General features: G+C 41.6%; 1 protein-coding gene across 1 annotated transcript in view; it reads right to left on the bottom strand.

Annotated features, from left to right (window-relative positions):
• Positions 1-26,141, bottom strand: part of MORC3 (MORC family CW-type zinc finger 3) — a 57,363-nt gene that overhangs the window by 13,531 nt on the left and 17,691 nt on the right. The window contains exons 6-15 of the mRNA XM_017883966.1: position 24,642; positions 24,091-24,237; positions 20,970-21,094; positions 20,640-20,763; positions 15,558-15,655; positions 8,608-8,712; positions 4,518-4,640; positions 4,337-4,411; positions 2,417-2,462; positions 337-503 (exon numbers count right to left, since the gene is read on the bottom strand). Of these exons, the coding sequence (XP_017739455.1) occupies positions 337-503; positions 2,417-2,462; positions 4,337-4,411; positions 4,518-4,640; positions 8,608-8,712; positions 15,558-15,655; positions 20,640-20,763; positions 20,970-21,094; positions 24,091-24,237; position 24,642 (1,011 nt within the window). The remainder of the gene's footprint in view (positions 1-336; positions 504-2,416; positions 2,463-4,336; positions 4,412-4,517; positions 4,641-8,607; positions 8,713-15,557; positions 15,656-20,639; positions 20,764-20,969; positions 21,095-24,090; positions 24,238-24,641; positions 24,643-26,141) is intronic.

The raw sequence follows: 26,141 nt of genomic DNA, 5'->3' as shown, positions 1-26,141 counted from the left end.
AGTGCAGCCTCAGCCGCTGGAGTAGCTGGGATTACAGGAGCCCGCCATCATGCCTGGTTAATTTTTTTGTATTTTTAGTAGAGACAGGGTTTCACCATGTTGGCCAGGCTAGTCAATTAATACTTTTTAACTCATTTAACAGGTGGCAGAAGTAGGGTTTAGCTTAAGTTTAGACAATAAAAGCAAGACAATCTGTCCTTAAGATTTTCACATTCATGGAACCTACAATTCACAATGTAACCTACAATGATCCTGAATTGCATCACTGTCATAGAAGTGTCAAGTAAAGGTTCTGTTTAATATTCCCCAAATGGAAAACCAATCTTAGCCACTGACCTGTTGCTCTCAGGTTCAGACTGGGGTGAAACTTGATGATTATTTAGAAGTCTTGTCGCATAAGAATTTGTTCCTTCTGAAAGATGTCTTCTTGGAACACTTTCCTTAGGAGAAGAAAAGCTTGGAGTTGAAAGAGCAGTTGGCCGAAACAACAGTTCAGCATTAATCTGTTGGAGGGAAAAATCATCATCTCAAAGGAACTATTTCTAGTGTGACATGCCCAAAACACAAGATATAATCTTCCTTTTCCCCCTTATCCCAGAAGACAGAAAAACAATTCTAAACATGTAAATTCCTTGTGCTATATAACAGGACTCAACAAGTCAACCCATGAACTAAATCCAGCCTGCAAGTAGGCTAAGAATGGCTTTGCATTTTTAAAAGATGTGAAGAAACAAAGCAACAAAACAAAGAAGATGCAACAGAGACTTTATGTAGCCCACAAAGCCAAAAAGATTTACCATGTGGTGACCTCTTTGCTGCTGGACTTATCAAGACCCAAACTTCTCAAGCAAGAAGCACAACCACCTACTTGTATTCAGATGGCCCGATTTACAATGGCATCAACTTTATGATGGTGCAAAAGCAATACCCATTCAGCAGAAACTGTACTTTTGAGTACTCAAGCAATTATTTTGGTTTTGTTTTTCACTTTCAGTATTCAATAAAGTTCATGAGATACTCAACACTTTATGATAAAACAGACTGTCAGATGACTGTCCAATGTAGGCTAATATAAGAGTTCTGAGCACAATTAAGGTAGGCTGGGCGAAGCTATGATATTCAATAGGTTAAGTGTATTAAATGCATTTTTGATAACAATATTTTCTGTGTTTTTGGGGTGTGTTTTTTGTTTTTTTGAGGCAGAGTCTCAGTCTGTTCCCCAGGATGGAGTGCAGTGGTGCAATCTTGGCTCACTGAAACCTCCACCTCCCGGGTTTAAGCAAGTCTTATGCTTCAGCCTCCTGAGCAGCTGGGATTACAAGCGCCTGCCACCATGCTCAGTTATTTTTTATATTTTTAGTAGAGACGGGGTATTGCCATACTGCCCAGGCTGGTCTCTAACTTCTGGCCTCAAGTGATCCACCCACCTCGCCCTCCAGAAGTGCTGGGATCACAGGCATGAGCCACCACGGCTGGCCAAAAACATTTTCAACTTATAAGAAGCTTACTAGGATATTAACTCTACGGTAAGCCCAGGAGCATCTATACTCAACCAAAGCTCTTTAACACAGTAAGTATTAAGACAGAAGAGAGAAGCCAGGCACAGCAGTCGACACTGGGAAAAACACTATGGTTTTTGTCCAGGTTAGGACTAGAAGATGGCTTCCTGGGTGTTCCTGGGACGTTTTCCTTAACTGCTTATCTAACAGTACAATTTTAAAACGTTTGTTTCCCTTTCCTCAGAAGATACCCAACTAAACAATAAAACTAACGGTTTGAATGATGTTGGATTAGGAAGAGTCGGAAAGGTGGGCAAGGAGAAGTACAAGAGAAGAGAAGAAAATGAACTAAATAAACCAAATCCCTTTGATATGTATTAAACTTTAACATTCACTACTGATTAAACTAAGCACCACACAACATAAGACACAGCTATAAAATGGAAAGTTTGGACAAGTGTGGTGGCTCACACCTGTAATCCCAGCACTTTGGGAGGCTGAGATGGAAGGATTACCTGAGGCCAGGAGTTCAAGACCAGCCTGGTCAACATAGTGAGACTCCATCTCCATTTTATGTATTTTATTTTTTGAGATGGAGTCTCGCTCTGAGCCCCAGGCTAGAGTGCAATGGCACCAATCTCTCTCACTGCAACCTCCGCCTCCCAGGTTCAAGCAATTCTTCTGTGTCAGCCTCCCAAGTAGCTGGAACTACAGGCATGTGCCACCACATCCAGCTAATTTTTGTATTTTTAGTAGAGACAGGGTTTCACCATGTTGGCCAGGCTGGTCTTGAATCCTGACCTCAGGTGATCCACCCGCCTCAGCCTCCCAAAATGCTGGGATTACAGGTGTCAGCCACGACACCCAGCCCCAATCACTATTTTAAAAAAAGAAAAAAAAAATGAAGGCTTAATTACCCGAGGGATCATTTCCGGTTGTCTGATCCTGAATTTTTCCTTGTTGCTTTAAAATAAAGATGAAAAACATGTTGTTATGTCTTAATCCCATTTCCCAACGATACACCTGCCATTTACGCAGTTACTAAGGTCCTCTGAACTCTGCTTCTATTTCAATATAATCAGCAGTAACCCCTTTGGGAAATATTCTCTACCTTTTATCTCGGTAGCACCCTAATTTCAGCCTGAACTTTTCCATCGTCACGGGTACAAACTGCAGCTCTTTTGGTGTTTTTTCCTCCACTAGGACCAGATAACTCAGTCCAGAATCACAGACTTTTGAACTAGAACATCACACAGGTTATTTATTTATTTATTTTTTGAGAGGGAGTCTTGCCCAGGCTGGAGTGCAGTGGTGCAATCTCAGCTCATTGCAACCTCTGCCTCCCAGGTTCAAGCGATTCTCCTGCCTCAGCCTCCCAAGTAGCTGGGATTACAGGCGCCCACCACCACACCCAGCTACTTTTTGTATTTTTAGTAGAGACAGGGTTTCACCATGTTGGCCAGGCTGGTGTAACTACTGATCCACCCACCTCGGCCTCCCAAAGTGCTGGGATTACAGACGTGAGCCACCACGCCCGGCTTTTTTTTTTTTTTTTTTTTTGAGACAGAGTCTCGCTCTGTCGCCCAGGCTGGAGTGCAGTGGTATGCTCAGCTCACTGCAACCTCTGCCTCCTGGGTTCAAGCAATTCTTCTGCCTCAGCCTCCTGAGTAGCTGGGATTACAGCACATGCCACCACACCCAGCTAATTTTTGTATTTTCAGTAGACAGGTGTCGCCATGTTGGCCAGACTGGTCTCAAACTCCTGACCTCAAGTGATCCACCCACCTCAGTCTCCCAAAGTGCTGGGATTACAGGTGTGAGCCACCGCACCAGGCCCACATGGGTTTCTATACTTCTAATACTATTGCTGGATTTCATTAAAGAATAGTACACTACAAATCAAAGCCATCTGAAAGGCTTAGTAACTTGGCCTTCTGTGTGTGGTAGATTAGCCTGAAGTCTCCACTGGCTGACTATCCTTATTCAGCATCTGTCCCGCCTCCATTTTCTTTCTTTCTTTTTTTTTTTTAAGATGGAGTCTCACTCTTGTTGCCCAAACTGGAGTGCAGTGGCGCGATCTTGGCTCACTGCAACCTCTGTCCCCCGGATTCAAACGATTCTCCTCCCTCAGCCTCCCAAGTAGCTAGGATTACAGGCACCTGCCACCACACTTGGCTAATTTTTTGTATTTTTGGTAGAGACGGGTTTCACCATGTTGGCCAGGCTGGTCTCGAACTCCTGACCTCAGGTGATCTACCCACGTCAACCTCCCAAAGTACCACATTCATTTTCCATTATTCCCATTCACATACTGTAGCTAAACTGAGCAAATGTTTGCTCCCTGTACATTCTCATCGTTCCCATCCTTCAAGGCCTATTACAAAAATGATCTCCTTTGTGAAGTTTCCTGATCTATTTCTGCTCTCCCACCCACCAGACAGAACCACTCTCCCTATGAGCTTCCTTACAGGACTGGACCAGAGCTTCTATGGCACTCACCAACACCTGATAAAATTCACGTCTCACCTCTTCTGTTAAACCTTCTCTATAAGCTTGAATGGGGCAGTATTCACTAATGATTCCTGTGTACAGCTCAAAACAGCAGACTGCTCTTACACAAAACATCTGGCACATATGGCAGCAATAAGCATGAAAGAAACAGCAGGTAGCCAGAGCATAAGTTTTTGTTTTTAAAGCCCTTAATATTACGCACTTCACATTATAAACTTTTTCAGTTACACAAGCTTTACCTTGGAGAAGCATCAACTAATGTTGCCAAGGCATCAATGTTCATGATCTGGGCATTATTACCCACCATACATCACTACAACACTCACGTCTTTTTGTAGGTTTTTTCATAAGTGGGATGTACCAAATCCTCATCTTCAGGTTCTTCTGGAACCTCACAATTTCTATTCAGAAAAATCACATAGGAATAACATGTCACCAGCGCCTATTCATACATTGTGAACAATACTTTCCATCTTTCCAAAAAGGGTACTACCAACTCTATGGTACCTGAACTGTGGGTCAGGGTTATTGGAGCAATACCATTTTTCAGGAAGTTGATCCATGCCATCAGGTAATTTCCGCCACTTTAAACAGGCATCACACTGAACCCATGTCTGATCAGGACGCTTCCTGTCCCAAAACAAGAACAAAACATTAACACAGAAATATGGACTTTAAATACTGCATCGGATGTTCCATGTCATTTCTACCACAAGATGCCGTTATTGAATTCCTTTCCTAAAAATTATGACATTAACTCTTTCAAAATTACGCTGGGTACAATGGCTCATTCCTATAATCCCAGGAGTTCGAGACCAGACTGGACAACATGGTAAAACCCTGTCTCTACAAAAAAACACAAAAATTAACTGGGCGTGGTAATGTGCACCTACTACTCAAGAGGCTGAGATTGGAGGATTGCTTGAGCCCAGGAGGCAGAGTTTGCAATCACACTACTGTGCTCCAGCCTAGGCTACAGGGTGATCAAAAAAAAAAAAAAAAAACAAAAAAAAAAGCAAGGCACGGTGGCTCACGCCTGTAATTTGTAATTTGGGAGGCCAAAGCAGGAGGGTTGCTTGGGCCCAAGAGTTTGGGACCAGCCTGGGCAACACAGTGAGACCCTGTCTCTACAAGATTTTCTTTAGAAATAAATTTTAAAAACAACTATTATGAGTCAGGTGTGGTGGCATACACCTTAGTCTCAGATACTCAGGAGGCTGAGGTAGGAGGACTGCTTGAGCACAGGAGTATGAGGCCAGCCTGGGCAATAGAGTAAGACCCTATCTCTCAAAAAATACGACACAACCATTTTGGTTACCTTCAAAAGATTAAAAGTCACAAGCCAACTTGAACAATGTGACTTAAATGTCTTAATAGCATTACATTTTTTTCATAATAACTTAATACTCCAAATGCCTTGCCCTGAACTTTATGTTGTTTAGTGTCTACAATGTCTGCATACATTATACTGTATTTATTAGCATAATAAATCACTGAAGTCCAGAAAACAGAATTCTGTTGTTATAATTTAAGTAACTTTTTTTTTTTTTTTGAGACGGAGTCTCACTCTGTCGCCCAGGCTGGAGTGCAGTGGCCGGATCTGAGCTCACTGCAAACTCCGCCTCCTGGGTTTACACCATTCTCCTGCCTCAGCCTCCCGAGTAGCTGGGACTACAGGCGCCCGCCACCTCGCCTGGCTAGTTTTTTGTATTTTTTTTAGTAGAGACGGGGTTTCACCGTGTTCACCAGGATGGTCTCGATCTCCTGACCCCGTGATCCGCCCGTCTCGGCCTCCCAAAGTGCTGGGATTACAGGCTTGAGCCACCGTTAAGTAACTTTCAATCAGACACTTTTGACCTCTATATTTCTAAATAACTAAAATTTGTATACTTCTAGTTTACAAAATGCTTTCACATTTTCTTATTTAAAAGTCACAGCTGGGCGCAGTGGCTCACGCCTGTAATCCCAGCACCTTGGGAGGCCAAGGCGGGTGGATCACAAGGTCAGGAGATCGAGACCATCCTGGCTAACACGGTGAAACTCCGTCTCTCCTAAAATACAAAAAATTAGCCAGGCGTGGTGGGGGGTGCCTGCAGTCCCAACTACTCCAAGAGGCTGAGGCATGAGGATGGCATGAACCCAGGAGGTGGAGCTTGCAGTGAGCTGAGATCGCACCACTGCACTCCAGCCCGGGCGACGAGAGAGATTCCATCTCAAAAAAAAAAAAAAAATTANATTACAGGCTTGAGCCACCGTTAAGTAACTTTCAATCAGACACTTTTGACCTCTATATTTCTAAATAACTAAAATTTGTATACTTCTAGTTTACAAAATGCTTTCACATTTTTCTTATTTAAAAGTCACAGCTGGGCGCAGTGGCTCACGCCTGTAATCCCAGCACCTTGGGAGGCCAAGGCGGGTGGATCACAAGGTCAGGAGATCGAGACCATCCTGGCTAACACGGTGAAACTCCGTCTCTCCTAAAAATACAAAAAATTAGCCAGGCGTGGTGGGGGGTGCCTGCAGTCCCAACTACTCCAAGAGGCTGAGGCATGAGGATGGCATGAACCCAGGAGGTGGAGCTTGCAGTGAGCTGAGATCGCACCACTGCACTCCAGCCCGGGCGACGAGAGAAATTCCAACTCAAAAAAAAAAAAAAATTAAAATAATTCCTGTAAAGAACTTGTATATATTCTTCTTCTTCTTCTTTTTTTTTTTTTGCTTCTACTTTATTATTATTTTTTTGAGAGAGGTGTTACCACATTGCCCAGGCTGGTCTCCAATTCCTGGGTTCAAGCAATCCTTCTGCCTTAGGATTACAGGCATGACCCACTGTATCCAGCCTATGTAGACTTATTTTACATATGAAAACTTCACCTTAATGTCAATAGCTTTTTAAATCTAGTTTTATTTCATTTTATTTATTTATTTTTTTAGAGACAAGAGTTTCACTCTTTTCGCCCAGGCTGGAGTGCAATGGTGCAATCTCGGCTCATTGCAAGCTCTGCCTCCCGGGTTCAAGCTATTCTCCTGCCTCAGCCTCCCAAGTAGCTGGGACTACAGGTGTGCACCACCATGCCCTGCTAATTTTTGTACTTTTAGTAGAGGCGGGGTTTCACCATGTTGGTCAGGATGGTCTCAAACTCCAGATCTCAAGTGATCCGCCCACCTCAGCCTCCCAAAGTGCTGGGATTACAGGTGTGAGCCACCGCACCTGGCCTGCCTTTTAAAATCTAGCTTTGAAAAAAGTATTTAGATATTTATAAAAAACTTCAAAACAGGCTGAGTGCAGTGGCTCACACCTGTAATCCCAGCACTTTGGGAGGCCGAGGCAGGCAGATCACCTGAGGTCAGGTGTTCTAGACCAGCCTGGACAACATGGTGAAACCCCATCTCTACTAAAAATACAAAAATTAGCCAGGCATGGTGTTGCACGCCTGTAGTCCTAGCTCCTCAGGAAGCTGAAGCAGAATTGCTTGAACCCAGGAGGTGCAGGTTGCAGTGAGCTGAGATTACACCACTGCACTTCAGCCTGGGTGACAGAGTGAGGCTCCATCTCAAAAAACAAAAAACAAAAAAACAAAAAAAATCCAACCAACCAACCAACCAACCCCAAAACTTCAAAACAATCCACAGATTTATAAAGCATAACTTTATACTTTATAAACTCCTTGTCTCAGGAGATTACCACTGTTAATTTTTAAAATACTGGCAGAAATTTTCTATGCTTATAAAGTATGTATGTGTATATTGACACATTAAAAAAATACAAGCTGGGCATGGCGGCTCATGCCTATAATCCCGGCACTTTGGGTGCGAGGCACCTGAACCCAGGACATTGAGACCAGCCTGGGCAACATAGTGAGACCCCATCTGTATAAAACTTTTTTAAATATAAAAAAATTGAAAAGTACAATGGGAAGCCTATAAACTGAGCTGCATCTTTTCTTGTTTTTATTATATATCTTGGTTATCTTTGTAATAATGTATAAATTATGAGTAATATATATAATGTATAAATTATGTATAATAATGTATAAAGAATACACAAATAAAGAACACATAGATATTGTTCATTCATTTATAGGACTATTATCACATGATGTGTTACTAAGTGCCTGTCAGGCATATTATTTAATTCACATAATTCAAGGAGGCAAATGGTCTTAATGTTCCCATTTTATACACAAGAAAATGGAGGCTTACAAGAGGCCAAGTAATATGTTGAATGTCACATGGCTACTTAAGTGGAATGAGAATATGAACTCAAGATGGGTTTCAGTCTCATCATCCTAATGATACACTATACCAGTGTTTTTCAAACTATTATATAATCCATTCATAGCATCTTAAAATGTAGTAACATTAACATGCACCACATACGGGTAAACATTGTTTTATGAATGCTTTGTGTACATGTATATATGTTTACATTCTATTCACTGATTTTGCAGTGTGCTAATTCATGCTGCAGAATTTATTCCTTACTATGAGTTACAGTCCTAAGTTTGTGAAACATTGTACAATTCCTCTACTCTCTAATACCACATCTTGGTATCTAAGTGAGTTGACTGATATTTTTTAAAAATGTACTTACTGTATATCTTCAACTGGCAAATTTAGAGGATATTCTGTATTTTTCTTCACTTTCATTTCATTCCAGTAATCATTCAGCTTTTCTCCTAGTGCTGTTATTGTAAGTCTTAAAAGTAAATCATAAAATCAATTTAAGAAAATATTCTTTTCAAACATAAATCATAAATAATCTAGTAATGAGTAAAAAAACTCCAAAACATATAGCTAATAAAGAACATTCAAGGTACAGGTGACCCTTGAACAACACAGGTTTGAACTGCACTTATATAAAATTTTCTTTCAATAAATTAGAAAATTTTTTAGAAAGTTATAACAATTTGAAAAAAACTTGCACGAACTGCATTGCCCAGAAATATCCAAAACTTAATAAGTTAGATATGTCATGAATGCATAAAACATGCAAATACTAGTCTATTTTATAATTTACTACCATAAAATATACACAAAGCTATTTAAAAAGTTAAAATTTATCAAGACTTAAGCATATACAGACTGTAGGTGGTTTCATTTGCAGTCAGAAATGTAAACAAAGATGCAGTCTTAAAATTATAACTGCATAAGATTAATTATAGTACATACAATACTATTATAATAATTTCATAGCCACCTCCTGTTGCTATTTTCGTGAGCTCAAGTGTTTTATTTGCTTCAAGTGCCTTATGACATGCTTATCTCCATGTAAGCATCTCCAAGAAATTTTGTATTACAGTAAAAATCATTTAGTGAATCCTGTAAACCTCGAATAACACCACAGGACCCACACAAACTGCCACTAGTGATGCTAGTTGTTTTCCCAAGAAGCAAAGTCATAATACAAGAAAAAGTCTAAATTGCTTGATATGTAGGTTGAGCCTCCTGAATAGCTGGGGCTACAGGCACTCGCCACCTCACCTAATTTTTTATTGTTTTATTTTTTTGTAGAGACAGGGTCTTACTTTTTTGCCCAGGCTGCTCTTGAATTCCTGGCCTCAAGCTATTCTTTTGTCTCAGCCTCCCAAAGTGCTGGGATTACAGGGATGAGCCACCATGCCCAGCCTGTTTGAACAGGTGTTTAATGCAGACAAAAGTACTCTATTCTGGGAAAAAATGCCACAAAGAACACGTATTAGCAAAAAAGAGGAGCATAAACCAGGATTTAAGTCCAAGAAGGGACAGGCTAACCCTACTGCTTTGTGCAAATGTAGTCAGGTTTATGATCAGGACTGCCGTTATCTTTAAAGATGCTAACCCTCAAGCCTTGAAGAGAAAAGACAAACACCAGCTGCCAGTCTTCTGGTTGCACAAACAGAAGGCCTAGATGAGAAACCCTTTTTCTGACTGCTTCCATTGATGCTTTGTTCCTGAAGTCAGGAATTAACTTGCCAGTAAAGGACTGCCTTTTACAGTTCTTTTGATATTGGACAAGGTACCCTGGCCACCCATAACCCCATGAGTTCAACACCAAAGGCATCCAAGTGGTCTACTTGTCCCAAAACACGTCTCTAATTCTGCCTCTAGATCATAAGAGGGGGTAAGGGGGGTCATAAGACCTTTAAGGCTCACTACACACAGCAAGTCTATGGAAAAGGTTGTTAACGATGTGAAAGACAACTCCGACGGAGAAAACATCATGAAAGTCTAGAGTAACGACACCACTGAAGATGCTATTATCAGTACAGAAAAAGCTGTGAAAGAAATCAAGCTCAAAACAAATTCCTGCTGTCCACATGTTGTGCACGACTTCACAGCATTTACAAGAGAGCCAACAGAAGAAATCATCAGAAAGATTGTGGATATACAGGGAAAAAAAGGTAGAGGGCAAAAAGTTTCAAGATATGGATATTGCAGGAATTCAAGAGCGAACAGACACCACACCTGAGGAAATCAACTGAAGCCGACTTGATGGAGATGAGTGTTTCTGAACCAGTGTTAGACAGTGAGGAAGAAGACAGAAGAAGCAGTGCCCAGACAACAAACTGACATTAGACAATCCAGCAGTTGGGTTCCAATTATTCAAGACTGCTTTTGACTTCTTTTACAACATGGACACTTCTATGATACAGGCACTGAAACTGAAGCAGACAGTGGAAGAAGGATTGGTACTGTACAGAGATAATTTTAGGAAAATAAAAATGCACTGGATATGGTGGCTCAAGCCTGTAATTCCAGCACTTTGGGAGGCAGGCAGATCTCAAGGTCAGGAGTTCAAGACCAGCCTGGCCAATATGGGGAAACCCCATCTCTACTAAAAATACAAAAATTAGCTGGGCGTGGTGGCGTGTGCCTGTAGTCCTAGCTACTCAGGAGGCTGAGGCAGAAGAACTGCTTGAACCCGGGAGGTGGAGGTTGCAGCAAGCCGAGATCTGGACAACAGAACGAGGCTCCGTCTCAAAAAAAGAAAAAAAAAAAGAAAAAAGAAAACTGTTAAAAAGTCAGACAGAAAGTACAATGTATAAAAATTAAACTGAGTGTGCCTGCCTCGCCTTCCACCTCTTCCCATGCCATGGCAAAACCAATCCCCCTTCTTCCTCAGCCTACTCAACATGAAGACTACGAGGATGAAGACATATGAACCACTTCCACATAATGAAGAGTAAATATATTTTCTCTACCTTATGATTTTGTTTTTGGTTTTCTTTTTTCTTTTTTTCTTTGGAGACAGCGTCTCACTCTATCACCCAGTCTAGGGCGCAATGGGGTGATTTAGGCTCACTGCCGCCTCCACCTTCCAGGTTCAAGCGATTCTCCCAAGCAGCTGGGATTACAGGTGCCCACCCCCATGCCTGGATAATTTTTGTATTTTCAGTAGAGATGGGACCGGGAGTGGTGGCTCACACCTGTAATCCCAGCACTTTGGGAGGCCGAGGTGACCGGATCACCTAAGGTCATGAGTTAGAGACCACCCTGGCCAACATGGCAAAACTCTATCTTTACTTAAAAAAAAAAAAAGAAAAAAATACAAAATTTAGCCGGGCTTGGTGGCAAGCGCCTGTAATCTCAGCTACTTGGGAGGCTGAGATAGGGAGAACTGCAAACCCGGGAGGCGGAGGTTGCATTGAGCCGAGATTGTGCCACTGCACTCCAGACTGGATGATAGAGTGAGACTCCATCTCAGAAAAAAATAAATAAAATAGTAGAGATGGGGTTTCACCATGTTAGCCAGTCTGGTCTTGAACTCCTGATCTCAAGTGATCTACCTGCCTCAGCCTCCCAAAGTGCTGGGATTGTGGTTCCCTGGTGGTCTAGTGGCTAGGATTCAGTGCTTTCCAAAGTGCTAGGATTACAGGTGTGAGCCACCACACCGGCCTGAGCCACAGCACCTGGTCATGGTTTTCTTAATAACATTTTTTTCATTAGCTTAAGAATACAGTATATATTTAACATATGAAATACATGTTAATAGATCGTTTTCTTTTTTTTTTTAGAGACAAGGTCTTGCTCTGTCACCCCGGCTGGAAAGCAGTGGCACTATCACAGCTCACATGATCATTCTGCCTCGAGCATCCTGAGTAGCTGGGACTATAGATGGGTGCCACCATCCCCAGCTCAATCAACTATTTTTGCTATCAGGAAAGCTTCCATTCAACAGCAGGTTCTTACGGTTCTGGGGAGTTATGTGTAGATCTTTGACTGAGGAGTAGTCAGTCCCCCTAACCACTGTGCTGTTCAAGGGTCAATGGTACTTAACGTTGTCAACTATGGGTACAAGTTGAACATCCCAAATCCAGAAATCCAAACTGCTCCAAATCTGAAACTTTTTGAGTACCAACCTGATACTCAAAGGAAATACTCATCAAAGCACCTTGGATTTCATATTTTCAGATCTGTGATGCTCAACCAGTAGTTGTAATGCAAACATTCCAAAATACAAAAAATCCAAACCAAAACACTTCCGGTCCCAAAGATTTCAGATAAGGATACTCAACCTGTAACAGAGCTTTATGTCTTCAACACCCCCTCTTTTTTTCCCGGCCTTATTACATTAGTTATTTCCTCAAGAGCATTAGTGAATAGCTGATATCCTTAACTCTTTCCCACCCTTCCAGGGAAAGCTATCAATTGTTCCCCATTAGTAATGTTGCTTGCTGTGTGTGTGCAAATACTCTGTTGTTATACCCTTTGATTCACAGTTTTTGTAAGTGTTCCTTTCAAAAATAATCGCAAGTGCTTCTTCTCTACGTAGATGACCATAAGAGCTTTCTCTTATTTAACATCAGTATGATGACTATACTCATTTTTTACGTTAAAACCACCCATGTTGTCTTAGAACACAGCCCACCTGGTTTTAATGGTATTATTCTTTTAGCGTGTACTGGATGGTATTTACCAATATTTTAATTAAGACTTTTAATTCTATGATAAGAGATTGACGTAAATTTCCTTTCCTGTACTCTTGAGCTTATTATCAAGGTTATGTGGCTTCATAAAACCTTTGATTATTGTGAACAGTGCTGCAATAAACATGAGTGCAGGTATCTCTTCGAATATACTGATTTCCTTTCTTTTGGATATTTATCCAGCCATGTGATTGCTCAATCATATGGTAATTCTATTATTAGTTTTCTTGAGGAACCTCCATCCTATTCTCCAAAGCAACTATACTAATTTACTTTCCCACTAACAGTGTACAAGGGTTCCCCTTTCTCCACATCCTTGTCAGCATCAATTAACGAATATGAATAAAGAAACTATGGTACATATACACAATGGAATATTATTCAACCACAAAAATACTTCATTTGTAATGACATGGATGTAAATGGATATACCTGAAGGACATTCCGTTAAGTGAAGTAAGTCAGGTATAGAAAGCCAAATATCTCATGTTCTCATTCATATATGAGAACTAAAAAATACTGACCTCAGGACATAGAGAGTAGAATGAGGGTTACCAGAGGCTGGGACAGGTAGTGAGGAGAGGGAAATAAAGAAGGGTTGGCTAATGAGTATAAAAATACAGTTAATTAAAAGGAATAAGATCCAGTATTTGGTAGCACAATAGGACAACTGGGCCAGGTGCGGTGGCTCACACCTGTAATCCCAGCATTTTGGGAGGCCAAGGCAGGAGGATCATGAGGTCAAGAAATCAAGACCATTCTGATCAACATGGTAAACCCAGTCTCTACTAAAAATACAGGAAATTAGCTGGGCATGGTGGTGCGTGCCTATAGTCTCAGCTACTCGGGAGGCTGAGGAAGGAGAATCACTTGAATCCAAGAGGCGGAGGTTGCAATGAGCTGAGAGGCCACTGCACTCCAGCCTGGTGACAGAGTGAGACTCAGTCTCAAAAAAAAAAAAAAAAAAAAAAAGAGGACAACTGCAGTTAACAATAACATCTTATATATATATTACAAAGTAACTAGAAGAGTAAAACTGGAATGTTCCTAACACAAAACATGGCAGCTGCTTGAAGTGATGGATATCCCAGTAACTGACTTGATCATTACATGTTGTAAGCTTGTACCAAAATATCACATGTATTCCATACAAATGAAATATTATGTACTGTTTTAGTTTTTTTTTTTTTAAATAAAAGACTGATGCCACTTCTTCCTTAAATGTTTGAATTTAATATGTGGAACATTTTCTAAAAACTGATTCAATTTCAAAGGAATGTGTCCACGTCATCTAAATGGAGAAAATGTATTTGTGCTATCTGCTTAACGTTTCATGTCTGGAGGCTCTGTAGTAATTTCTTCTTTTTCATTTCTAATATTGATGATTTGTATCTTCTACTCTTTCTTTTTCCTTAATCAGTCTTGCCAAATGCTTACAGACTTTATTAGTCCTACCAAATAACAACTTTTTGGATTTTTTTTTTTTTTTTTTAGGCAGGGTGTCTTCTGTCACCCAGGCGGGAATGCAGTGACACAATTACAGCTCACTGCAGCCTCAATCTCCCGAACTCAAGTGATCCTCCCACCTCATTTTTTTATTTTCTGTAGAGATAAGCTCTCACTATGTTGCCCAGGCTGGTCTCAAACTCCTCAGCTCAAGCGATCCTCCTGCACTGGCCTACTAAAGTGCTGGGATTACAGATGTGAGTCACTGTACCTGGCCTCTCTTTTCCTAAGATGGGATCTCACTCTGTCATCTGGGTTGGAGTACAGTGGCGCCATCTCGGCTCACTGCACACTTCACCTCCCCAGGCTCAAACGATCCTCCCACCTCAGCCTCCTGAGTAGCTGGGACCATAGGCACATGCCACCACACCTGGCTAATTTTTTGGTAGAGACAGGGTTTTGCCATGTTGCTCATGCTGGTCTCAAACTTCTGAGCTCAAGCAATTTACCCACCTTTGGACCCCCTTAGTGCTAGGATTACAGGCATGAGCCACCACACACCCGGCTGACTTTTTTGATTGAGTCAGTTACCAATTTATTATCTCTAGGCTCCAAATCTAGCCCAAGTTCTGGTACGCTGTTACTATTTTGCTAGGGCCCAGTGACCTCCCAGAGGAGCTTCAGCTGTGCCCACTAAGCCATGCTCTGCCCACCAGCAGTCTTCTGCTAGCTCCAACAACGTAAGGCACCCTCTACAGACCAGCTCCAGCCTATCCACACACCCTATATGTCAACCAGAGACCATGTCAATAGGCCAGCATTGGCCAGGCCCTCTATTTACCTATTTAAATTATTGACTTCTTTTTAAAGTTTATTTTCAAAACACTTGCATAACTTCTCTTAAGCTAAATGTTTTGCCACCTTGTGGATTTTTAATTTTAATTACAAAATTATAATTACATAATCAAACTTTAAGAAAATGGGTAGGTAAGGGAGTTACATAGAAAACTAATATAACCATCTTCCATTCTAGGAATTGTAACCTACACCATCACAAGTAGTATATACATATTCAAACCTTTCTTTACTATAAGGTATTTCTGAGATTCGCAGAAAATAGAGTAGTTCCTGCTTTCTTGGTAATCCATTTCCTAGGAACCTCAGTCAATAATTTAAATAGGTAACATACCTGTACTCATTAGTATAGTCGAAATCTTGTTTATTATGAGTTGGCTTAAGGAAATTACACTCTATAATTCCAACCACTCCAACACCCATGTTGTTTGCCTGAAAAAATAAAATGAAATCAGCATTTTAAGCATAAGACATGATGTTCAAAGTAATTACCCTTAAAGAATTATAGTTTGAGTATTTTCCTGTATTTTATCTTGCATGATTCTCATCACATCTATGTATTTTATTTTATTTCTATTTTATTTTTTGAGACAGAGTCTCATTGGGCCACCCAGGCTGGAGTGCAGTAGCATGATCTTGGGTCACTAAAAAAGCCAAGCGGCTTCCCAAGCTTGGGTGACTCACGTTGCCTTAGCCTCCCGAGTAGCTGGAAGCACAGGCACGCACCACCAAACCCAGGTAATTTTTCTATTTTTTGTAGAGACAGGGTTTCATCATGGCTAGTCTCAAACTCCTGACCTCAAGGAATCCACCAGCCTCGGCCTCCCAAAGTGCTGGCATTACAGGAATGAGCCACCGTGCCCAGCCAATTCTCATCAAATTTAGACTGAAAAAAACACTGGTGGGTGATTTATTTTCCTGGGAGTTAATTTCTAAATACACTAGAGCCTTCCACAAAAACCCTTTGATTGTTGACAAGTATCCATTTAGACAAGTATTATCATCCCCAATTTTATACAAGAGAAAAAGGGCTACCTGCTGGGCGTGATGGTTCACGCCTGTAATCCCAGCACTTTGGGAGGCCGAGGTGGGTGGATCACCTGAGGTCAGGAGTTCGAGAACAACCTGGCCAACATGGTGAAATCCCATCTCTACTAAAAATACAAAAAATTAGCCAGGCGTGGTGGTGCGCACCTGTAATCCCAGCTACTCAGGAGGCTGAGGCAGGAGAATTGCTTCAACCTGGGAGGTGGAGGTTGCAGTGAGCCGAGATCGTGCCACTGCACTCCAGCCTGGGCAACAAGAGCAAAACTCCATCTCTCAAAAAGCAAAAAAAGAAAAGAGAACTACTTTTACTAGGGTACAATTTCTTAGAGAACAGAAACCACAAATAATTCATCTTGATCTTGCAGTGACTAGCTAAGACTCTGAAAGGCAATATTCCATAAGTTTGTCAGATAAAAGTTCAAAGTTACGTATCCAGTTGCTAATGATGAAATAAAAACCTAGGTTGGTTAAATTAGTTATTTTTTAAAATCTGCTAGCTAAAATGTTGAACTCAAAGTATACGAGTCATCTTCTGATTATCTACATGTGACTAACCAGTATATTTTGTTCATGAGTGTCGCTATACTTCTTAGCCTATGAAGAAAAAAGTAAAATAATGTGTAACTCATGAAATGAACATTTTTATAAACACAACTATAAGCCAAACCATACAACTAATCCTAATTCTGCTCTATTAAAAACCATCAGGTTCACCATTTCAGACTATTTGTGAACTACAGTAATAACAAGATCCTTCTATCTGTGGTTCTTATCCATCTTCCTTCCAGCCTTATCCTGTCTCTCTCATTCCTCTGTTCTCCCCTTAAAATATGGTCCAGCCACAGCAAATTACTCCCTTTATGATGTCATACTCTCAGATGCCTCTTTCTCTGCCTTTGCACATGCTGTCTCTCCCTGGAAAGCCCTTCCAGACTTTGCAGCACAGTGAAGTCAACTGAGACTCATCTCAATCAACACTTTCTCTAAGAAGCCTTTTCTGATGCTTCCAAGGATGTTCCACAGTCCCCTCACAAAACTGAGCTTTGAGGGCATGCTCTGTATTTTATCAACTTTTTTTTTTTTTTGAGACGGAGTCTCGCTCTGTTGCCCAGGCTGGAGTGCAGTGGCTGGATCTCAGCTCACTGCAAGCTCCGCCTCCCGGGTTTACGCCATTCTCCTGCCTCAGCCTCCCGAGTAGCTGGGACTACAGGCGCCTGCCACCTCGCCCGGCTAGTTTTTTGTATTTTTTAGTAGAGATGGGGTTTCACCATGTTAGCCAGGATGGTCTCGATCTCCTGACATCGTGATCCGCCCGTCTCGGCCTCCCAAAGTGCTGGGATTACAGGCTTGAGCCACCGCGCCTGGCCATTTTATCAACTTTTTATGCTGAGCACCCAGCACAGCAAATCACGATGGGTATCTGATACTTATTTAATGCTTACTGAATCCACAGAATGCAAATACTAGGCCCAGTCCATCATCTGGTAAAGACAAACATTGTAATTTAGCTGTAACAGCCTATTTTTACAAAGTCAAGCTTAACTAGGAAATACACACAGTGCAAATTTAACTCAGTTGGGAAAATGGGCTATGTATCTTGGTTAAGTCAGATTCATAAGTGATAAAACAAAAAAATTTACATTCTGTGGTAGATATAAAGTTCATTTACTTCTGCAAATATGCTATATTTGGGCTCATGCCATATAAAGCAGGTGAAGCAGAGTCAGACCCCCTGTTAAGTGATATTCAAGGTGAATCCACATTGTTATACCTTGTAGAGCTCACATCATTCTACAAAAAACTCACAATAAAGTAAGATAAAGAATTACCACCAAAATCTTTTTTTTTTTTTTGAGACGGAGTCTCGCTCTGTCTCCCGGGCTGGAGTGCACTGGCCGGATCTCAGCTCACTGCAAGCTCCGCCTCCCGGGTTTATGCCATTCTCCTGCCTCAGCCTCCCGAGTAGCTGGGACTACAGGCGCCCGCCACCTCGCCCGGCTAGTTTTTTGTATTTTTTAGTAGAGACGGGGTTTCACCGGGTTAGCCAGGATGGTCTCAATCTCCTGACCTCGTGATCCGCCCGTCTCGGCCTCCCAAAGTGCTGGGATTACAGGCTTGAGCCACCGCACCCGGCCCCAAAATCTTAAAAATATGCACTGGATCCATATCCAAACGCAGTTAAATGATGTGTTTCTGTCTGAGATCCATGCTGTTATGTCTTAGACAAGCTGCTTCATCTATTTATTATTGACCCCAATTTATTTTCTTTTTTCTTTTTTTTTTTATTTAAGAGACAGGGTCTCACTCTGTTGCCCAGGCTGGAGTACAGGGGCAAAATCATAGCTCAGTGCAGCCTCAAACTCCAGGGCTCAAGCACTCTCCCACCTCAGCCTCCCAAATAACCGGGACTACAAGGACATACAACCACTCATGGCTAATTTGTTTTTGTTGTTTTGTAGAGACAGTGTTTTTTTGTGTGTTTGTTTGTGATAGGGTCTCACCCTGTTGCCTAGACTGAAAAGCAGAGGCACAATTTTGACTCACTACAGCCTCAACTTCTTGGGCTCAAGCAATCCTCCCACCTCAGCCTCCTGAGTAGCTGGGACCCACCAGGGCCAGCTAATTTTTGTATTTTTTTGTACAGACAGGGTTTTGCCCCATTGCCCAGGCTGGTCTTGAACTCCTGGGCTCAAGCAATCCCCTGGCCTTGATTTCTCAAATGTGCTAGGATTACAGGTGTGAGGCACCATACTCAGCTGAGATAAGAGACTTGGTATGTTGCCCAAACTGGTCTTGAAGTACTGACCTCAAGCAATCCTCCTACCTCAGCCACACGAAGTGCTAGGATTACAGGAAAGAGTCACTGTGTCTGGTCCTCAACTTTCTTATGCATAAAATAGGGATAAAAGAAATATTCTGTCCCCACCTCAGGGCTGTTCAGTATCAAATACGAAATTAATATAATAGGCCAGGCACATGGGCTCAGGCCTGTAATCTGAGCACACTGAAAGGCCGAGGTGAGTGGATCACTTGAGGTCAGGAGTTTGAGGCCAGTCTGGTCAACATGGTAAAACTCTGTCTCTACTAAAAATACAAAATTTGGCCAGGAGTGGTGGCACATGCTGGTAGTCCCAGCTACTTGGGAGGCTGAGGCCCGAGAATAGCTTGAACCAGGGAGGCAGAGGTTGCAGTGAGCTGACATCACACCACTGCACTCCAGCCTGGGTGACAGAGTAAGACTCCATCTCAAAAAACAAATAAATAAATAAACAAAAGAAATTAAGGTGCTGGCATGAACCTGTAGTCACAGCTACTCAGGAGGCTAAGGTGCAAGGATCACTTGAACTTGGGAGTCAGAGGTTGCAGTGAGCCAAAATTGTGCCACTGCACTCCAGCCAGGCACAGTGTCTCTAAAAAATAAAAATAAAGCCGGGCGGCCGCCTCAAGCCTAAAATCCCAGCACTTTGGGAGGCCGGACGGGCGGATTCACGAGGTCAGGAGATCGAGACCAATCCTGGCTAACACGGTGGAAACTCCGTCTCTACTAAAAAAAATACAAAAAAAAAACTAGCCGAGCCGATGTGGCGGGCGCTGGTAGTCTCCAGTTACTCGGGAGGCTGACGCAGGAGAATGGCGTAAACCCGGGAGGTCAAGCTTGGCAGTGAGCCGAGATGGGCGCCACTGTACCTCCAGCCTGGGCGACAGGGCGAGACTCCGCCTCAAAAAAAAAAAAAAAAAAAGCCAGGGCGTGGGGGCTGCACACCTGTAATCTCAGCACTTTAGGAGCCGAGGTGGGTGGATCCCTCAAGTCAGGAGTTTCCGGACAGGCCTGGGCAACATGGTGAAATCTCGTCTCTACTGAAAAATAGCAAAACAATTGGCTGAGTGGGCAGTGGCCTCACACTTGTGAATGCCCAGAAAACTTTGGGTAAGCCAAGATGGGCCTGATCACCATCAGGAATCAAGACCATGTTGGCTGACATAGTGAAACCCTGTCTCTATAAAAAAAATACAAAAATTATGGCAGGTGTGGCGGCACCTGCCTATCCCAGCTACTTGGGAGGCTGAGGCAGCAGAATCGCTTTAACCCAGAAGTGAACGTGGCCCAGTGAGTTGAGTGAGCCAAGATGTGCCACCGCCATGAAGCCTGGGCAAAGAGTGAGACCCTGTCTCAAAAAAAAAAAAAAAAAAAAAAGAAAGAAAGAAAGTTCAAATACCATACTAATGTTGTTATTTTTTTACAAATTTACATTAAAAGCCATAGGCAAAAGGTACAATAAAATTATTTAACATTTGACCCAAGAGTGTATATTTTCCTAACTTTTGAGGAAAATAAACATTTTCTTTTCAAATTAAAAAAAAAGCTTACCCTTAACTGACATCCAACTTTTTCATAAGCTTTGATGAGTCTATTTCTGTGATACATCATTATCCCATAATGATCTTTATTTCTGCAGTTGAATCCAAAGGTAATTCTCACTGTTTTAGACTTAGGATATTAAGGTAAATTTTGAACACAACACCTCACTCAGTTCAAATCATCCTTTCTATTTCATTATTTAGTAAGTCCAAAAGCACAAAAGGAGGGCAAAGCTAGAACAGACTAGAATCCCTATCAGCATATAAGGCGAAAGGGGCAAAAGACAATACACCTGACTAACATATCTCTATAAGGAATCATAAAAGAAAAGGATACTAAAATTTGGGTCGATAAACATCACGTTCGATGTAGGCAAGACTCTTCGAAACCAGCTGTGTCTTCACTTTCTGTCCACGTAGGATGATCTGCATTCTTGGCTTTAGATATAATATACTGCAATAAGCCTGGAAAATAACATAACAAGAAGTTAGTATCTACAGATTTGCTCACCATTACCTAGACACGGATTTACACAGAAGCTCTCCTATTAACTTGATAAAAGACCAATTGACTCTTCAATAAAATAGGCTATAAGACTGTATGTTATTCTGATTTAGTTGTTTTCATTAAAATAAGCTCAAAATATCGCAGCCAGTAAAAATGACTTGCAGAATACAATCAACTGATCTACACAGACACTGATATAGTTAATATTACTGAGTGAAAAAGATTACAAAACAGCACATATGGTATGACATTTTAATTTTAAAAAATGTATATATGTACAAAAAAGTACATTTTCTGATTTTTCTGTCAAGTACGGAGGTGGAGCTGCAGTGAGCTGAGATCACACCACTGCACTCCAGTGTGGGCGACAGAGGGAGATCCACACCTCAAAAAAAAAAAAAAAAAAAAAAGATTCAACACGGAACTAAAACTTAAACATTTCTCTTACTTTTCCTGACTCTTGATTTCAAAAGAAGTGGTGCTTTGTGTCATTTAAAAAACATTGTATTTTGTAGTGTACTAAAACCATACCATCTTCTCTGGCTGCCTCTAAACTTGTTTTGTACTTGGGTAAGACTTTTTCAACACTAGGAATACATTAGGATACATCAAGGAATAGTAAATATCTGCTATTTACTATTTTAGTAAATAGTAAAATTACTATTTACTATTACTAATACTATAATTACTAAGACCTTGGTAAAAATTACATGGAAAATCTGCAAATGTCAAATACATCCACAACTTGGGATTAGAGAATTATATTAACACAAGAAATAAAGCAAAAAGTGGCCAGGCTAGGTGGCTCAGGCCTGTAATCCCAGAACTTTGGGAGGCCGAGGCGGGTGGATAACGAGGTCAGGAGTTCAAGACAAGCCTGGCTAACATAGTGAAACCCCATCTCTACTAAAAATACAAAAATCAGCCAGGCAGGGTGGTGCATGCTTGTAGTCCTGGCTACACAGGGAGCTGTGCCAGAAGAATCACTTGAACCCAGGAGCCGGAGGCCGTGGTGAGCCAAGATAACGCCATTGCACTCCAGCCTGGGCAACACAGTGAGACTCTGTCTCAAAAAAAAAAAAAAAAAAAAAAAAAAAAAAAAAAAAAAAGAAATCAAGCACAAAGTTAGTATCACATGTCTTATCAAAACTACTAAAAAACTTTAGGGTGCAGTGGTTCATGCCTGTAATCCCAACACTTAGTGAGGCCGAGGCAGGCAGATCACCTGAGGTCGGGAGTTCGAGACCAGCCTGGCCAACATGGTGAAACTTCGTCTCAACTAAAAATACAAAATTAGCTGGGCATGGTGGCGCATGCTTGTAATATCAGCTGCTAGGGAGGCTGAGGCAGGAGAATCGCTTGAACCCGGGAGGCAGAGGTTGTGGTAAGCCGAGATAATGCCATTGCACTCCAGCCCAGGCAACAAGAACAAAGCTCTGTCTCAAACAAACAAAAAACCTTGATATTAATTTATCGATATTGTTATATCAAGATATTAATTTCTGCAATCTTTTTTTTTTTTTTTTTTTTTTTTTTTTGAGACGGAGTTTTCGCTCTTGTTGCCCAGGCTGGAATGCAATGTCTTGCTTGGCTCACCACAACCTCTGCCTCCTAGGTTCAAGGCATTCTCCTGCCTCAGCCTCCCGAGCAGCTGGGATTACAGGCTCCTGCCACCATGACCAGCTAATTTTTCTATTTTTAGTAGAGACAGGGTTTCACCATGTTGGCCAGGCTGGTCTCCAACTCCTGACCTCAGGTGATCCACCCGTTTCTGCCTCCCAAAGTGCTGGGATTACAGGTGTGAGCACTGTGCCAAGCCACTTTCTTCAATCTTAAACAGACACTCATTTTGACCAGGCACGGTAGCTCATACCTGTAATCCCAGCACTTTGGGAGGCTGAAGCAGGTGGATCGCTTGAGACCAGGAATTTGAGACCAGCCTGAACAACATGGTGAAACACTGTCTCTACCAAAAATACAAAAAAATAGCCGGGTGTGGTGGCACACGCTTGTAGTCCCAGCTACTCAGGAGGCTGAGGTGGAAGGACTGCTTGGGGCCAGGAGGCAGAGGCTACAATAAGCCAAGATCGCACTGCTGCCCTCCAGCCTGGCTGAGAGAGTAAAACCCAAAGACCTAATCTCCAAAAAGAAAAACAAAAAACAAAAACCTCATTTCTAAAGGGAAAATCCTAGAGGCATTTATCACAAAATTATATTAATGTACCGTATCTATCTATAGTCTATAATTTATTGCTTTAGGAGGACAATTAAGGTATGTATTCTAGAATATGTTATATTTTTGTGTGTGTGTGTGATGGAGTCTCACTCTGTCACCCAGGCTGGAGTGCAGTGGCGTAATCTCAGCTCACTGCAACCTCTGCCCCCTCTTGCCCCACCTCCAGGTTCAAGCGATTCTCCTGCCTCAGTCTCCTGAGTAGCTGGGATTACAAGTGTCTGCCACCACGCCCGATTTTGTATTTTTAGTAGAGATGGGGTTTCAGAATCTTGACCAGGCTGGTCTTGAACTCCTGACCTTGTGATCCACCCATCGTGGCCTCCCAAAGTGGTGGGATTACAGGTGTGAACCACCGCGCACGGGCAAATATGTTAAATTTAATAAGACTTTGAATTTGTTGTCTGTTGAATTTTTAGTCTGGCCACCATACACTGATTAATATAATAAAAATATACTGATTCTAATATGATAATAATGTTAGCATATAGTAAAAACTACAAGCATTGCTAGGCCTGACGACTTTACAATTTAAAAAGGGTTTTTAAGCAAATAAATCAAACAGTGTGCTAATGAAAAGTTTAAGCTGGTTCATGTCTGAGATACTTCTATTCAGAGAGCACTGGCAGCCTTTGTATCACAAGTAGGTAACATGAGCTCTCCTAATACTACCATGATTCAATGATTTTCTCACTTCTACAAAGAGAGTTGAATACATACCCTCAGGGAATAGTCACTCTCAGGGGCAATCTGGTCCATCCTTTCCTGCTTCTTATACCCCTTCTTCCCTGTTATCTCATCTAAATCCTCAGGAATTCTGATATCATATTTATCCTTTTCAAAATCAAACTCCGTTGCATTTTGTAGCTGCAAAATAATTTTAGAAAGAACCAAAATTAACTTCACAGTAAGATAAGAAAGCAAACACTGTAAGCCATTAAAAAGGTAAGCAAATAAATAAACCTACACATGGTGCATGTCAGTGGGGGATTGGGGGTGCAAAGGCAAGAGGAAAAGAAAGAAAACAGATCCTGGAAGATGTGGAGAAACTGTATCACTCGTACATTGCTAGTAGGAAAACACTCAGTAAAACAGTCTGGCATTTCTTAGAAAATAAAACTGAAGTACTCTATGATACAGCAATTACATGCCGGATATTTATTTCAGAAAAATGAAGACTATATTCCCACAAAACCATGTACACAAATGTTTATAGCTTTATTTGTAATATCCCAAAACTATAAACCCAGATGTCTTGAATAGGCAAACACACTGGGTTCCACACATACAATGAAATACTACTCAACAAGAAAAAGGTGCAAACTGGCTGGGTGCGGTGGCTCACACCTGTAATCCTAGCACTTTGGGAGGCTGAGGCGTGTGGATCACCTGAGGTCAGAAGTTCAAGACCAGCCTGGCTAATATGGCAAAACCCTGTCTCTACTAAAAATACAAAAATCAGCTGGGCATGATGGCGGGTGCCTATAATCCCAGCTACTCGAGAGGCTGAGGCAGCACAATCACTTAAACCCAGCGGGTGGAGGTTGCAGTGAGCCGAGATGGTGCTACTTCACTCCACCCTGGGAGAAGAGCAAAACTCCATCTCAAAAAAAAGAAAGAAAAGAAAGAAAAGAAAAAGGTGTCTATACATACAAGAACCTGGAAAACACCAGAAAGTTATGCTAAGTGAAAAAAGTCAATCCCAAAAGGTTTCCATGTTGTTTATGTAATATTCTTAAAATGGCAAAATTATAGAAATAGAGAACAGATTAGAGGTTGTCAGGGATTAAGCAGGGAGTGGGGTTATGAGGGAAGTGGGTATGGCTACAAAAGGGCAACATGAGGGATTCCTATGATGACTAAAGTGTCCTGCATCCTGACTGTATCAATGTCAAAATCCTGTCTATATCAATAGCACTACTGTACTACAGTTTTGTTAGATGTTACCACCAGGGGAAACTGGATAAAGAGTACATGAGATCTCTGTATTACTTCTTACAACTACACATGAATCTACAATTATCTCAGAAAGTATAACTGAAAAAAATCCTCCAGGAGAAGGAGGGGTAGGGAAGTGAAAGCATGAAAAATGAATTCAGGTATCAGAATAGCACAAGTTTTTTCAGTTCTTTAGTCTTATCACTACCTGTGCTTTATTCCTGTGATTCAGTATGTCTTAGATCTTTCAATATTACACATTAGTCTTAAATTTTAAAATTTATTTGTGAAGGATTTTATCCTCACAAAGATAAAGGATTATAAATTTTAGCAACGCAAAAATCTCACCTATATTACTTTTCTCATCAGGTGCTACATCACTTTTAGCTTTAAGTAATGGACACAATGAAGAAAGATTTATCCTCCTAAATTTGTCTTCTCATTGCTTTTTTTCTCTTTTCTTTTTTTGAGAAGACGAGGTGGAATAAATGAGAGAAAATGGAGTGCTAACGGAGACTGAATGGCAGGGATAGAAAATTTTATTTTTTTTGGCTGGGTGCAGTGGCTCATGCCTGTGATCCCAGCATTTTGGGAGGCCGAGGCAGGTGGATCACCTGAGGTCAGGAGTTCTAGATCAGCCTGGCCAACATGGAGAAACCCCGTCTCAACTAAAAATACAAAAATTAGCCAGATGTGGTAGCAGGCGCCTGTAATCCCAGCTGCTTGGGGGGCTGAGGCAGGAAAATCGCTTAAACCTGGGAGGCAGACGTTGCAGTGAGCTGAGATCGCGCCATCGCATTCCAGCCTGGGGGACAAGGGCGAGACTTCATCTC

The sequence above is a fragment of the Rhinopithecus bieti genome, unplaced genomic scaffold (genome assembly GCF_001698545.2).
Source record: "Rhinopithecus bieti isolate Rb0 unplaced genomic scaffold, ASM169854v2 scaffold_13207, whole genome shotgun sequence".
Classification (NCBI taxonomy): domain Eukaryota; kingdom Metazoa; phylum Chordata; class Mammalia; order Primates; family Cercopithecidae; genus Rhinopithecus; species Rhinopithecus bieti.
Note: the sequence above shows the minus strand (reverse complement) of the source record. Positions and strands in the feature narration are given on the sequence as shown.